We start from the raw sequence: 16,974 nt of genomic DNA, 5'->3' as shown, positions 1-16,974 counted from the left end.
CAGGTTACATAAGTGGCATAAACATTATTAATCAAGTGGTGCAAGCAACTTTATTTTTGCCAATATTACTTGTTTTTCGGTTCCTTCTCTCAGCCTTGAGAAACATGGGAAAGCAGATGTGGCCTTGAGCATGGCTATGGCAAATGCGAGCCAATCCTCCCTTCAGCCTCCTCTCGAGTCCAGATGCCAGAGCATGGTGGCCCTTCAACTTTTCTCACGAGGCAGGTCACCAGAGCATGGTGGCCCTTCGGCTGCCTGTCGAGGTCAGCTGTCAGGGGATGACTCGCCCGCACGCCAAGTTTCTCCATACTCATTCCCGTTTACAGGAACTAAGGTAGGGGGTGCCTAGGCCTCCCCCGCACCCAGTCCCCGTTTACAGGGGCAGAGGCAGGGGGTGTCCAGGCCCGTCCCCAACACTTACTCATGATATCTTGGATTTATGCAGCTGGCCCATAGCATGAAGTGATCATCTCAGACTTCCTTTTAGTCACAATAAGGGCATCAAGAAGTGGCCCTGTACTTCCAAGTTTCTGCTATCCTTTCTCTAAGAAGAGAGCATCTTCCTGCTGCAGTCTTTTAATTTGTTTACAGCAATACCTTGAATAAAAGATGTTATTTATTGAGTGGCTACTATGTGCCATGCACAGTGCTCATTGCTTTATGTACAAGAAATAATTTTCACAAAACTCTTGACGTGTCAGTATTATTACTGAGGTGTAGTAGCAGTGGAGATTATTTAGACTCATTAAACTTGAGGAATGCACCGAAATTCACACAACTGTAATGAGTGAGAACTGGGATTTGATCCCAAACCTAAATGATTCTGAAGGCTAGAATCTTCACCATTCCTTATTAACTACAGTTATTTTTGAGAAGTTTTTTGAAATTTTAAATGTCACAATACTAATCATAGAAATGAAAACCAGCAAAAACCATTTTATTGCCTACAATTGTATCATTCAGTGACACTCCTGAATGTTTATTTCCTCAGCCTGTCTTTTATACCATGAGGTTTGTTCGCTTGTTATCATGTTTTACATGATTGTTTTAATATATCATATGCAATATTTTGACATTTTAAAGCTAGTAATATAAAAGTTATTCAGAAAGCAAATCTTTGCAAATATTCTTTCCAGTAGGCTATGTTTTATTTTATTTTAAATATGAGAATTCTGCTTGAGTGCTCCAAATGTTAATGGAGTCCATGATAAAGGAAATGTAACTTGGGAAGGAAGGACAAAGTGAGCTTCAACTCTTAGGCATGGACAGATGCTACTCTATTTAAAAACTGAAGAATGTGACAAGTCTACACTTGCCATATGGAATATTATTAAAATTCAGTTATAATTGATCCTGAGGCAGAGTAGACAGGGGTGCAAGAGTTCAGGTATTTCTCTGAATTTATAGAGAATTTTCTGGAAATATTTTCCTGAGTTGTGTAAGAAGTTTCCCGAACTACACTGTTTTTCATTTTAAACCTTTTCTACTTACCCAGTATACATCCATAAAAAGTAATGGATTTGTACCCTTGTACACTCAGCCCATTTTACTTGGTCGCTTGCTTGTTTACCTGCAGATCAAACTAACTTAGAATAAAGTAATAGAATGATAATGGAGGATATAACCCCCCTTAGGCCCAGCTGAGGCCTCAGTTATTTCTCATCAGGTTTTCACTTTGCTGCTAATTCAGCATCAGAGATCTTTAGTGTCATTTAGGTGTGAAATATTTGTATTTTGTGAGAAAAGTGCACTTCTTGTGTTTATCACATAGGCCCCAGATCAGGCCTCTCCAAAGTGTTTTGTGAATAGTAGTTGTGGGATCCCAGATTTGATCAGAAAGCCACTAAAACTCAAAGACAGTTGATATTGTCATAGAACCTGAACTGAGAGTCTGAGAACTGAGCTGACTCTGGTGGCTTTGAGACTGAGAGGTCAAGAGTGAAGATTCTGCACAGTGAGATAGCCAAGGGCTTAGTGCACATGTTTTTGTGCCCAAGGTCTGAGTTTAATCTCTTCCACAGCCCTGAATGGTATTAGGCATGGCCCTATAGTCCCTAGCATTAAACTCTTCAGCCTGATCTTTATTTTTTCCAGCCAGTATTTTATTTTAAAAAACTGTTTTTACTCATGTTGAAACATTATGACTTACAATACTGTTAATGATAGGTTTCATGCATACAGGGTCCTAAAACAATACCGTTCACCCGAATGTCCCACCCCAACACTCAACCTGCCCCAACACACACTTTGTAACTTCAGTTCTGGCTTTGTTCTGGCCATTTGTTATTACCTTACAATATTTCCTTATACCTCATATGTGAGATATCATTCTGTATCTGTCTCTCTGACTTCCCTCAGCATGATATTCTCCAAATAAATCCACATAGCAGCAAATTTTGCTTGATTTTTGTCTTTCCTGGTTAGCTGAATAGTATTCCATTGTGTATATGTACCACAGTTTCTTTATCCAGTCATCTATTATTGGTTTGTTTCAAGATTTTGACTATTGTGAATAGTTCAGTTGGCAATACTATGAATTAAAATATGTGTATGTATCTGTACACAAATATATCATTAAACTAAGATGTATTGGAACTCCATTCTATTTTGGCCTCCCCCAAAAGAGGGAAACCTTTGCAAGTCTGACCTTCTTGACCTTTATCTTTGTTTTATTGTCTTTGCTTCTTTTGGATTGAATGAGTAATTTGTATGCCATTGTATGGCTCCTGATTTTTATTAGACTCTCCCCTGTGTTCTTTATTGTCATTGGTTATAGTTCTACATGTATTATGTACTCTACAACATTTGCGTTTGTGTCAATTACTTTTTGTTGTTGGCTATTCTGGGTGTGCTGAAGGGTTACTCCTGACTCTTTATTCAGGAATTACTCCTGGTGAGGCTCTGATGATATGAAAGTCTGGGGATTTAACTTGGGTCCGCTGTGTGCAAGAAGCTCTCTAACTGTTGTATTGTTGCTCTGGCCACTCAATATTATGTTTCAACTTATGAAATAAGAACAATTCTTACTTTACTATGTTTAAGACAGAGTTTTTTTTAACAATCTCAATAATTATTTTTGTATAATAAAATCATACCCACATATTAATTCATGTCAGTTTTGTTCAAAAGGAATTAGTGTGGTGAAATTAAAATAGTATTTGATAATTATCCACAGTGCTATTTTCATCACTTCATGTAGATCTATTTTTATCTAGAGTTCCTTCCTGCTACCTAAAATTCAGTTGATCTCTGAAAAACTAGGATCTCAACTGTTTGGGTCTACTTATGAGCCGAGGGTTCCACCTTCACGGATTTGACCAGCCACAAAATGAACTGGATGTCTTACAGTTTTGATCACCTGAACATACCATTGTTTTGAGCCTAATTTAATTTGTTGGAGAGAGTATTGTAGATTGATTTTTTTCTATTCCCCCAACTGAAGATAAATTTTAATAGAACTGTGTACAGATTTCTGGAACTATTTTTAAGCCATGGTTTTCTTCTTTCTTGCGTTTACATGAGAATTAAGGAAAAAGGCCATCTTTCCCTACTTGTACTATGTTTTATTTGTTTGCTATTAAGGTTTTTTCTAAGTAATTGGTTTTTGACAATTTGTTTATGATGTACTTTCATTCATTTTTTCATTTTGTTTAGCTTCTTGAATATGTGAATTTATATTTCTTTATCTAGTATGGACTGGAGCAATAGCCTAGCGGGTAGGGCGTTTGACTTGCGCGTGGCCGACCCAGGTTTGATTTCTCTGTCCCTCTCTGTGTGCCCGGAAAGCTTCTGAGAGTATCCCACCCGCATGGCAGAGCCTGGCAAGCTACCATGGTGTATTAGATATGCAAAAGTACAGTAATAAGAAGTCTCACAATGGAGACATTACTGGTGCCTGCTCAAGCAAATCGATGGACGGGACTGCATTGCTACAGTGCTACAATATGGAAGAAGTTGATCTTTATTGAAATGTATATTTTGCTTTTCTCTTCTGGGAATTAGTTCATATATACATATAATTGCCACTATTATCCCAAAATTAGACACTTAATTTAAAAAATCTGTTTTCTTTACTCTTGGATGAAACACAAATGTCTTCCAGCCATGTGTAAACTGTGATTTGCTACTTCCTTTTGCTTTCACTGTGAATTATGTTTGCTCTTTCCAGGTGGTTCTTCCTTTATTGGTTTTTGCAGAGGGTTGTCTGTCTCATGAACAGCCTGCTGTTGGGCCAAAGATGCAAGAGAACTGTGTACAGGTTTCTGGAACTTTTTTATAGTGATGGTTTTCTTCTTTCTGATGTTCTCTCCTACTAATCCCAGTCGTCTTGGCCTTTCTCAACACTTTTCTGTCTCCTGATCTTAATGAACCTGCTGTATTGTACAAGTTCTAGCCCTCTCACATTTACTTCCTGACTAAAGAATCCCTATCATGTTCACCTTTAAATACAGTATTTGAGTGATATTTTGTTTCTTTGAGGGCCACACCCCGTGGTGCTCAGGGCTACTTCCTGGCTCTGTGCTCAGTGATCATTCCTAGCAGTGCTTGGAGGACCATATGGGGGTGCCAGGGTTGGGACCCAGGTTGGCCATGTACAATACAAATGTCCTGCCTGCCAAATTATCCCTTTAGGCACAGTATTTGGATGCTTTTAGTTGATTCCATTTATCAAATTAAAGAAGTTCTTATGGGGGAGGCAATAAGAAGGGTGACTGAGGTCCTTGGGGAGGAAGACAAGTATGATGGTCCTGGGTGTGGTGTTAGAATTATGTCTACAAGAAACCATTATTAATAGTATTGTAAGCCAAAAATTAAAAATAAAAAATTTTAAATTAACAAGTTTTTTTACCTAGCTTAATATTATATTTTTAAAAAACATATTATATTTTAAAAAACCATATCTGTATATTACCTTATCAATGCATTTTCTGCATCTGCTGATTTTTTTCCTTGCCTGGTATATGGAATTGTATTTTTGGTAATGTGAAATATTCCTGTTATTTCTGGAATTAGTTTCACTGTCAATTTTTTAAGTTACACTGTTAAGTTTGGTAATTTAGGATTTTAAGGATCATCAGCAAAATTGGCTTATAAAACTTTGCTTTTTAATGTTGCCTTTTTTGTTTTGAGTAAAGAATAAGCTAACATAAAATGAATTAGGTGGATGGCTTCTCTCTTTATGCATTCTCTGACATTAATATGCATGAAATGTGAGATGCCTTTATTTAAATGTTGATGGCATTTATCTCTGAAACTGTCAGGACTGTTCAGTTTAGATTTAATTAGGCTATTTTCCTGTGGATAAGTTTTTAATTTCTGAATCGATTTATTTACATTTAGAAGACTTATTCACATTTTCTTTGTATTAGATATGTTTTGATAAAATATATTTTATACTAAATACCTCCATTTTCCCTGTTTCTGAATTGATGAAATAGAGTTATATAGTTTTTCAAATGTCTTTTATTCATAGGTATACATTTTTATTTTAAAATGTGTTTATCCTTTATTTCTTGATTAATATAAAATATTTTTTATTTTAAATAAAAATGTTGCATTTTTATTGGACTGGAGCACAGCAAGTAGAGCATTTGCCTTGCACGTGGCTGACCCAGGTTTGATTCCTCCATTCCTTTCGGAGACCCTGGCAAGCTACCGAGAGTATCCTGCCCGCACGGCAGAGCCTGGCAAGCTTCCCATGGCGTACTCGATATGCCAAAAACAGTAACAAGTCTCAAAATGGCGATGTTACTTGTGACCGCTTGAGCAAATCGATGAACAACGGGACGACAGTGCTACAGTGCTACCCCCAGTACATAAAAACACTCTTTAAAAATGACATATGCACACCATTACTCAGTGGTGCACTCAGTACAATAGCTAAGATAAGGAATCAGCCTAGGTGTCCAGTGACAGATGGAGTTTGAAGATGGGGGAAACATAAACAGTGAAATGATATATGCAGCTGTAAGGAACAATGAAATCATGCAATTTGCTGGAGCATATTTGGGACTGTAAGATACCCTGTTGAGTGAAGTAAGCCAGAAGAAGAAAGACAAACACAGGATTATCTCACTTATCTGTGATATAATGAATGCTGGCTGAAGTAATGTAATGAAGCAAGGGGAAATCACCATTGATTCGAATGTTTAGAGAGGACAGAGAAGGAAAGAAATCAAGAGAATGGGAAGTAATGAGTGGACAGGCATCAGGACTTCAGTTATACAGGTGATATGGTGAGTGGTATAACCATATATCCAAAGCACAGACTACAACACTGAAAACATGAGATCTAAGCTCCAACAACTGGAACTTTGTAATACACCTGTCAAGTTGACAGGAAGGGATGGGGTGGGATTTCGGGGTAGGGATGGGATATAAGAATACTGGTGAAAGGAAATTGACACTGGTGTGTGATTAGTGTTGAAATATTGCATGCCTAAAACTCAACGATCAGTCACTGCATTACTGTCACTGTATCACTGCCATCCCCTTGCGCATCGATTTGCTCGAACAGGCACCAGTAACATCTCCATTGTGAGTCTTGTTGTTACTGTTTTTGGCATATCAAATACGACACGGGAAGCTTGCCAGGCTCTGCCGTGCGGGCGAGATACTCTCGGTAGCTTGCCAGGTTCTCCAAGAGGGACGGGGCAGCGGTGTGCAAGGCAAACACCCTACCCACTGTGCTGTCACTCCAGCCCCAACAATCAACAATCAATAATGTTATAAATCACAGTTCTTTAAATTTTCATTTTTAATTAAAATTAACAAAAGAAAAACTGAGAGGCAAGAAAAAACATATAAAAGCAGACTGGTAGGTGGGAGGCAAATGGAGAGAGGGCATTGGTGGAGGGAAGTGGGCACTGGTAAAGGGTAAAAGGATATTGTTGAAACACTGTTTGTATGAAATCCAATCGTGAAAAATTTCACAGTGACTAAATTAAAAATTATTGTGCTGCCTGGTGTTGTGCATGCAGTGACAGTGTCCTACTGCTGAGTCATATCCCTTGCCTTGGGAAGGGCTTTTAAATGAAATTGTAACTTTGGAGAGTCCTGGCTGTATATCTGGAAGGGGAAGTGAGTGTTAGTCTCAAGTTTCTTGCTCATAATCTCCTTTTCTACGAGGAACACTGATACCCATGCACCATTGCTGCATAGCTATGCATCCTTATCTCCAGAGTAGCACAGGTTGATTTACAAAACAGCATTTGTTGTAAGCAACTTCCAATACTTGACACCTGAGCTTTTCATTACTTTCTTGAGAATTTTCAAAGGACTGGAGCGATAGCATAGCGGGTAGGGCATTTGCTTTGCACACGGCCACCTGGCTTCGATTCCTCTGTCTCTGTTGGAGAGCCCGGCAAACTACTGAGAGTATCCTGCTCGCACAGCAGAGCCTGGCAAGCTTCCCGTGGCGTATTTGATATGCCCAAAGCAGTAACAACAAATCTCACAATGGAGACGATACTGGTGCCCACTCGAGTAAATAGATGAACTATGGAACAACAGTGTTACAGTGCTGTGTTTCAACTCTTTATTTTTCTTGTTTAACACATACGTGTTTGGATGTCATTTGGCTTCTACTTTGAAGCCTAGACCTTGAAGTGATCTGTGAGTCGAATTATACAGTTCAAAGCAGAAGACTTTGATGATTTCTGAACTATTTATAATATACCCAGTATGTGTAAAATACCAGAAATGTAGGTTTTTGTCTATTGTGGCATGATATCGTGGCTAGACATGAAGCTTTCAACCTAGCTTTGTTTTTGTTTCATTACAAGTTCTTGAAAACAGTGAGACTTACTTTAAGTAATTTAATGGTACGGAAATACTTTACTTTTGTATTAAGTTGTGTAACTTCACAAAGTGTTTCTGTAACTTTTCAAATATATTCATTTATTATGTTATTATAAAAATATTCACAGGGGATCACATAATAAAGCAAGTCTTCAGCATCTATATAACACATGAGAAGGCTATTGGTACTTAATGAAATTCTATCTTTAAAAGAAGTAGGCATTTCTTGAGGGAAAGATGCTATGCAATTGAGAATTTTGATTAGCCTTATTGCTTTACTCTGAGTCATCGGAGAACTTATTTCTTAGTACAATATTGTTGTGTTTTGATTTTAGAGTCTGTTTCATCATTGAATAATGGATGAAGACCAAGGAGAAAATAAAAATAGGTATGAATTCAGAAGTGACTTGTATTTCCATCAAAGCCCTCTCCTGTCCGCTCTTTCAATTTCATATCTACCAAAACCCTGCTTCCTCGGGGAAACTGTAGACACTCGGGAAAATTTGTTTTCTCAAGTGAGCTTTTCATACCCCCTAGCCCAACTCTAATACTTAATGCATTGACTGTGTACCTGGCAGTCTTTCCTCATCAAACTCTGTCCTCCATCCCTTGCCCAGAACTGACACTAATAAATGGTTCAGAATGGTCTCCCCAACAGGTACTGAAGCCTTTTTGGGATCCTTGGTTGTCAAGAGCTTAAATTCATTTACATTTGAGTAGATAAATGACCGTATTTTTATAGTTCAAGCATCTAAAATAAATTCCAGTGCACTGATCAGTTTTTGTTAAAGTGTTTCAGTATGAGCTATGGTTTTTAAAGGATAAAAATAACTCAATTAGCATTTTCTTGCTCAATCATCTCTATGAGAAGGAGCAATGACTTTGAGAGAGCCTCTTGAGTAATCATAGATGAGTTAAAATGAATTTTCTTTAATTGGAAGAATGCTTGTAAAAGTAGATAAGAATATGTAGTGGAACAAAGAATTACCATGAAATTCAAAGTAATTTGGCCTCAATTTATTTTCTATAATGTGAGGGCTGTCATGTCAGACACTGCTGGACCTTGCTGTGGAAGACATAGGCGCAGATATATATGTACTTTCCAGTGCCTAGGGAGAGACCAAGTGTGCTGAGACTGGCTTGAGCTTCCTTGTTTTAATATTGGCAGTCATTGGTGACTTATGAGTGATCAAGACACTGGAATTTTACTCAAATGTTGACATTAAAATCTTCCCCTCTTCTCATTTCTATCCATTGTTTTATCACTGGAATTCCTGTTACTGTTAATAACTTGTGGGTTTTTTTGTCAATTAGAGATCCAAGTGACAGTTCTGAAAGTGAAAAGAAGGAGATCTTTATAGGATTCCAAGACACGTTGGAAGAAGAAGGAGCTAGTGCATCCCCAAGCACCACCACTCTTTGTGATAAAACAGGTTTGACCTGAACACCTGAGACTTTCTCATAGCGTTATGATCAGCCATGTTGAAAGTTAGCTGTGGATAGGACAGCTTGGTTGCTCATTTCACTTCACATGTAATTGTGTGGAGAGAGATAGAAATGAATAACTGAAGGATCTTTTAGGGCAGGAGCAACAGTAGGACATTTGCCTTGCACATAACCAACCCGGATTCGATCTCTGGAACTTCTGCTGGTCCCCCAAGCCCAGGAGAGATCCCTGAGCAGAGAATCAGGAGTAAGCCCTGAGAATTGCTGGGTGTGACCCAAAAACAAAAAATAAAAGTTTTCATGAAGTACCTTCCAATACAAGAATGCTTAGTCCATGCCTCCACTGTCTCTTGTCCCATTCTTCTCTCAGATCACTTCACAGAGACTGGAACCCCTACTTCTCTAGTGCAGTGAGGTTGTCAGTAATCACAGTCACCTCAGCATTGCTTAAGTCTTTGATCCTTTCACCGTCTTCATCTTTCTTAATCTTTCAGAAACAGATAATTACTCATTTCCTCTTGAAACACCAGTTTTTTTTCCTCGGCTTCCAGGATTATAAAGGCAGCTCCTTATGTAATCTTTATCCCCTATTTCCACTTTCAACTTCCCAACCATACTTTGCCCCAGGGCTCTTTGTATATCTAAATATTTTCTGTATCTAAACATTTCCTATGTAATCTCATCTGGTACCTTAATTTGATGTTCCTGGTATATATAGATACAGATATATAGATATCACAACCTTAGACTTCTTGGGAATGTTAATAGCCTTGTCATAATATAGCTCTTAATCCGTCCCTCACTTCATTGACTTTTGCATCCCCACCCTTTGTTATCTCCGATTTTAATAACTGGTATCAACAGTTATTCTGCCAACTGTTTATATGAAAAATCTAAGTCGTCTTTGTCAGTTTATTCTAAGACAACCTATTACTTTTAGAGAAGTGGCCTAGCTAAAATCTATTTCTTCCCTCATTAGCCAATTTGATCTATTTTGTGCAAACAACCATAGTGACCATTGAAAAACCCATTTCACACTCCTGCTTAAAAGCACTTTATGTTGCACTCAGAATAATGTCAATTCCTTAACATCTATCCTGTATTTTCCGTCTCTGCTTATCTCTTACATTCATTACTTACTACTCTGTTCTTCCATCCTCTGCTATAAACTCTTTGGCCTCATTTCTGCAATATATTTGGCCTCATCTCTGTTTTTTCAATGGGCCAGATTACTTTCTGGTTTACTTTACATTCTCTTTTTGCTTCCTCTCAAAGCTTGCTTCTAGGTTTGTAATGTACTAAGCTTCGTATAAGTTCATATATCTTCTAGGACTTTCCTTGATCACCAGACTAAAATATTGTACTTTAAACACATGAAATTATTCGTTCTTCTGTCATGGATTTATTTGTATACCCTCCTCTATCAGCTGTGAGATCCAAAAGGACAATAACTTCATTTATCTTTACACTGTCTCCTGAACCTCTAAAACAGAGTATGACACAGAGTAGGAGCTTAATCAGTGACTGAATTGAGGTTGGGTAAGTTTTACTGGGTTCCTATTTTTTGTCAGGTAAGTAATATGCAGAACACCAGGGTTATATAGAGGAATTGGGTGTAGTGCCTCCTCCCCAGAAGCAAAGCAAGAACAAGTTTATGGGTGTCACCAAGATATAAAAGCCTTTTATGATTTGTGAAACCCTCTGGTCCTTTTCATGGAAATATATGCTCTGTCTTCTGCCTTTCTATTTCTTTGGAGAAAATTAGGAGATGAAAGTCACTAGTGGAACTGAAAGTGAAGGGAAGAGCAAATTTACATTATGAATAGGAATAAATGTTGTATGTCTTGAAAAGAATGGGCATTTATTGGCATGCATTAAAATCAGTGGAGATTAGAAGACTATGTTAGTTAGGTTTGCTAATAGGTGGCATTGGAGGATGTGAAAAGGAGCAGATGTTGATAGCAAAGGATAGCAAAGTGAGTGCAGGAACAGAAGCATTGCTCATTAGGAAAATCTCAAAGAGTTGGGAAGGTTGGATGGGAGGCAGAACAGTATCAACTGCTTGGAATACATGAGATAAAGCTTAAAGATTTTATAGCTGAGGACCCTTGCTCAAATCTTAATTAGATGAGACGTGATCATGGAATTTTCTACTTGATCCAGGGATTGGTATGTTTGGTTATACTAGAGACCTTGACACAGCTTTATTTTACCTGGCATATATGGTGTCTTTTCTATAGCGCTCAAAAGATTTAAAGAAGTCAGGAAAGATTGGACGCCATACAGTTGATGGAGAGGTTATGGTGTACACAGTAGAAATTAAGTTGGATTATCTTTAGTCTTTTACAGTTTCAAATGTTTCTAGTTTTATTAATAAGCAATTAGTCTACAACAGATCCTTTATTAGCACTCAGCATTTCTCATGAGTCTTTTCTATGAAATTAATTATTGTTTTTTAACCTTTAAAAACCCATAGCTAATAATTTTAACATGACATTTTTCTCCCCTTGCCCTTTTTTAAATAAAAACATAAAGTCAGTCCAGAGAGTCTTCAACAGAAACCTGAATGGATGCCATCATTTAACAGCTATGAAGACTTCATTCAAAAGACACTGAAAGTAAGAGCAGATTTATTCTTCGTTTGCTTCATTTGTAGAATACTTGCAATGGGAAAGAAAGAATGGTGTTTGTCAAGTGGTTAGGAGACCATGTGTAGCTGAATTACCTGAGGATCTGGGTAAACAAGCACAGATTCCTGGGGCCCACCTTCAATAGACAAAGAATCTCAGTCCGGGTAGGAGCAGGAACTCATTTTAAAAAATATTTTTATTTAAATAACTGTGATTTACAAAGTCATTTGTAGTTGGTTTTAACCATGAAATATTTCAACACCAGTCCCACCACCAGTGTCAACTTCCCTCCATCAGTGTTCCTGTATTCATTCCCACCTCCAACCTCCCTCTTGTCAGATTGACAGGCACATTACAAAGCTCCAGTGGTTGCAGCTTAGATCTCATGTTTTCAGTGTTGTTGAGTCTGTGTTTTGGATATATGACTATACTATCCACCCATATCACCAGTATGACCTGTTCACCCATTACTTCCCATTCTCTTCTAACCCCCTTGATTTCTTTTCTTCTCTGTGCTTCTCCTCTTTAAACACTGGGGTCAATGGTGATTTAAGCATCCCCCATTTATTACACATCCTCATCCAATGTTCTATATACTAGAGATAAGTGAGATCATCCTCTGAGGAACCTGTGTTTCTAATAGTCTCCACAAGAATTGGTACTTAGTGACAGCTGACAAAGATCTTTACTTTGCTTAGTGGCAGAGTCAATAATTTGACATAATTGTCTAGATTCTAAAGAATACGCCTTCAAGTTTTATTCTTCCTTCAAGAACCTTGGGGTCTTTATGATTTCCTTCTCCAAGGGAACTGATTGGTTTTAATTTAATAAGTTCATAGACCACAAACGAAAGCCTAAATGACATGATCTTTCGAGTCAGATTACCTTTTGTCTCTTTTTAAATTTTACTAATAATGTAGGAGTACTGCTATTTGTTCTGCCATTGATTAAGCTGATTTAATTGGGCACAAACTCCACATTGTCTCTTACTTTGTATTAGCAGTGTGTTATTTGCTGAGTTACTAACTTTGAGTTCTGATTTCTTTCCCTGTAAAATACCCCTAATTCAGTGGCCTGTGAGAATAAAGTGAATAAGTTAAAAAAAGTGTTTAGTGCACTTTCTTACTCTTCTTCACGGGCTCGATCTCAAGTATTTTCTGTTCCCCATGTTTCTCTGTGTTACAGCCAGAGATAATTGTTTAGTTTTATCTTTCACTTCAAAAATGGTCTTTCCAGCTATGTTCAAATAGGATATTTAAACTCCTTGAATTATTTAGGATAACTTTCAGATATTTTGTTGGATTATTTTTTTATATCCGCTTGGTCAGGTTTTTGTTGTTGTTGTTGTTTAATTTTTTATTTTTTTGTAGGGAGTCACAGTGAGGGTACAGTTACAGATTCACACCTTTTCGTGCTTGTTTTTCCCTCATGCAATGTTCGAGAGCCCATCCCTCCACCAGTGTCCATTCTCCACCACCAATGAACCCAGTATCCCTCCCACTCCCCGATCCCATCTCCCCCGCCCCACTCTGCCTCTGTGGTGGGGCATTCCAATTTGCGCTCTCTCTCTCTCTCTCTCTCTCTCTCTCTCTCTCTCTCTCTCTCCTTTTGGGTGTTGTGGTTTGCAGTAGGGTCACTGAGTGGCCATCATGTTCAGTCTCTTGTTGCTTTTGGGTCACCCTCTATGGTGCTCAGGGGTTTCTCCTGGTTCTGCACTCAGGAATCACTCCTCGTGGAGCTCAGGACACAGTGGGATGCCAGGGATCGAACCCTGATGGGCCACAAGCACAGCAAATGCCTTACCTGCTATTACATGTTTAAGAGTATTGTTTAAGCCTATTTAAACAATATTATTAAGCATAAATATATAGCATATCAAATACTGTTCAAGCACACTTACTTTGTATTCAATGTTTGATAATTCTGGTATCGGCTTTTTTTAATCCTTCATCATTCTTTGGGGAGCGGATGGACCATACCCAATCGACCTAGTCCTGGTAGTCTAGGGATTAGTTGTGGGAGTTCTCTGAGACCTGTGGTGATGGGGATTCAAGTCTGAGTAAAGTACTAGTTTTCTAGCCCCTCTGCTATTTTGCAGGGAGAGGGTGAGTTTGGGTAACACCCGGCAGTACTCATGGCTTGCTCCTAGCTCTCTGGACAGGGGTAACTCTTTACTGGAAGCAGTGCCAGCATCAAACTAGTACTGTAGTCTTTTTTTAAAGACTACATACAGGGGCTGGAGTGATAGCACAGCGGGTAGGGCATTTGCCTTGCACGCAGCCTACCCGGGTTCGAATCCCAGCATCCCATATGGTCCCCTGAGCACCGCCAGGGGTAATTCCTGAGTTCATGAGCCAGGAATGACCCCTGTGCATCGCTGGGTGTGACCCAAAAAGCAAAAAAAAAATAAAGACTACATACATTCTGAGTATGCCTTTTATTATTGGTGCTACCTCTTAATGTGTGATGCTTAATTTATTTATTTTTGTTTTGTTTATGAGTGTTGTGTTGTCGACTAGTGTTCGTTGAAACTTTATCTGTATGAATATTTTGGGCTCTGGTTTTAAAGTAATCCTCTAGATATAGTTTCAATTTCATTTATGAGATATCTGGGTTCAAGGCCACCTTAATCTAAATAATCTAAATTGAGGACTATCTATGTTTGTGAATTCCAGCCCCATATCTGTGTGAGCTGGGAATTCTGTCTAACAATTCCTAAGGAAAGCTATTTATTCTTTCATCCTCTAGCCGTAGTTGAGACTGAGATGGCACATACATTCTTTGTTTCCCTTTGTTGAACAAGAATTGTCTATTTTTCCTACTGAGGGTTTCACCCTTTGGGAGATGCAGGGTAGGCAGTGGTTTCTGGTTTCAATTACCACTTGGTGTATCAATTGCCTTCTGTCCCCAGAGTGTACCATCTGTTGGTCCAAGACAAGTACAGTCACTAGAGTCACCTTGCCTCTTAATTCCCATGTTCCAGTAACTTCTGATATTAGACTGCTTTTCTTGCTCTTCTATAAGCTCCATTCTATTTTGAAAAATATGTTGTTATGCATTTTCATTACTTTAAGATTTCTCTGCTCAGGAGGCATTTGTCTGGATGCAACGAGAGTGGTAACTATGTATTTCTAATTCAGTAGCTAAACTCTAAGTGAAAATTCCCTTGAAAATATTCTTACTAATTTTAACAGTGGTGGTGGGATTAGTGTTGAAGTACTGCATGCCTAAAACTCAACTGTCAGTCATTTTGTAAATCACAGTTCTTTAAATAAAAACTTACAAAATGTTTATAAAATAAATTATTAGCATTTTTGAAATTAATTTTTAATTAGATGTGAAGCAGCATATACACAGAAATGATCGTCCTAGCTCACGTTGAAGAATTTTGTGTTAGTTGGGTGTACACTAAAATTTGCTTGTCTGAGTGACACCATTTGATAAATCTCATGCTTAAGGTTAAGGAGATTCTGTATAGGAGCTACAATATTGGAATTTTAATTAAACCTGTGACTGTTTCATTGATATTTAAAGACCACAATGCATTTACATGTGATATTAAAATTATTTATGCATTTAGATTAAAGCTATCATTTTATTATTGTTCTACTATTTAATTACTTACATGATTATTCTCTCTTTGTTAGTCATTGGATGGCTTTATGATAATACTGAATACAGAAGGAGTAATACTGTTCGTGCCCTCAAGGGTCTTTCTTCTCCTCGGCCATATATCAGTAAGTTCCTGCAAGTTTTGGAATGTGATCATTCTGATTTGTTGTTTTGGGTTTTGTTGTTATTTGTTTTCAGAAGAAAATCATTAAAGAAGACATTACCCATGTTTTCAAAATATAAACCTCTTATCATTATCTGTTGTTTTCAATTTTATGAAAAGGCACTATTATATGTGATAATTTAACACTCTATGTACATATTTATGTGTGTCTGTAGGGGGTAGGCTATGCACTGTCCCTGAAGGCAATCTGAAGAAAAAGGTGCTTTCTGAGATGGTAGTCTCCTTACAATCTTAGTTCCTAAGTTGATAGCTTTGTGAGGTAGCCCCCAGTGGAATGGATGTGTTCTGGAATGTATTTGATTTTCTCCATTGCTTTAGAGTCTATCGCCGGCTGACATTAAATATTCAATGTCATTGTTTGTTAATATTAACTTGTAGCATCCATTTACAGGTCTGGTTTAAGTTTTAGAATCATGTTGGTCTTTGATATATGTGGCTTTATTCCTTTGACGTTAGGATTTTTCACAGTTCTATGCAAATACTTTACCTTTGTTCCTTTATGTGTTTTGTTTGTTTTCACTCTGAGGAAACTGCCATCCTTTAACATTTGATGTGTCATCTAAAACAGTCACCTAAACGTAGTCTGAGACATGAGTTATTTGGAACAACTAATATTAAACCATGAGCTTGATGCTTTCAGACTGGTGTACTGCCTATAGCTTCTGTATATAAACTAACAGGAGAATGAAGTTCTAGATCTGTAATAAAGCAGGGTGAAAATGATGACACCTGAAATACAGCTTCACAATTTCCTTGTCAAATCTTAACTCTTTACATACTAATCAACATGTCGTCTATTTTCCAGGATTTGATTTTAAAAAGTCAATAAGTCATCCACCTCTTATTAATATGGAGATTAAAATATTTATAGAGTATCTTACTGGCCCCACGAACCTATAGTTCAATGAGTTCAATGAAATATAGCCTGGTGTTCAATAAAATATAAAAAAAAATAAAAAAGAAATATAGCCTGGTGGAGTGGAAAGAACTTGGTCTCTGGAATCAGATGATTCCAAGACAAAATTTAGCTCAGTCCCTCACAACTATAGAGCTTTCTTTTGTCCTCTGTAAATGGATAGGGACTAATACATTGAGAGTAAGCAGAAATAAGGTTATGCTGTGTAGAGTGAGGCCTGTCTGATTAGGTGATGTTTCAACAGAGATCCAAATGGAGTGTATAGGTGAGTCATGCAGAGTACTGGAAGCAGTGTGTTCCAGGAAGGAGGAAGGAAGAGCAAGGAAGAAAGCATTAAAGGGCTATGTTGTACGTTTCAAGAAGGTGTAGGAAAGAGGCCATTGGGA

At 37.8% G+C, this 16,974-nt stretch overlaps 1 protein-coding gene across 3 annotated transcripts in view; it reads left to right on the top strand.

Moving 5' to 3' along the window:
- PASD1 (PAS domain containing repressor 1) overlaps positions 1 to 16,974 on the top strand; it is a 259,538-nt gene that overhangs the window by 198,450 nt on the left and 44,114 nt on the right. For all 3 annotated transcript variants that reach the window (XM_055121490.1, XM_055121491.1, XM_055121489.1), the window contains 4 exons: positions 8,136 to 8,188; positions 9,115 to 9,233; positions 11,782 to 11,864; positions 15,524 to 15,613. In XM_055121490.1, coding sequence (XP_054977465.1) covers positions 8,157 to 8,188; positions 9,115 to 9,233; positions 11,782 to 11,864; positions 15,524 to 15,613 — 324 coding nt within the window. In that variant the 5' untranslated portion in view covers positions 8,136 to 8,156. The remainder of the gene's footprint in view (positions 1 to 8,135; positions 8,189 to 9,114; positions 9,234 to 11,781; positions 11,865 to 15,523; positions 15,614 to 16,974) is intronic.

This window comes from Sorex araneus, chromosome X (genome assembly GCF_027595985.1).
Source record: "Sorex araneus isolate mSorAra2 chromosome X, mSorAra2.pri, whole genome shotgun sequence".
Taxonomy (NCBI): domain Eukaryota; kingdom Metazoa; phylum Chordata; class Mammalia; order Eulipotyphla; family Soricidae; genus Sorex; species Sorex araneus.
This window is presented reverse-complemented; position numbering and strand designations above follow the sequence as displayed.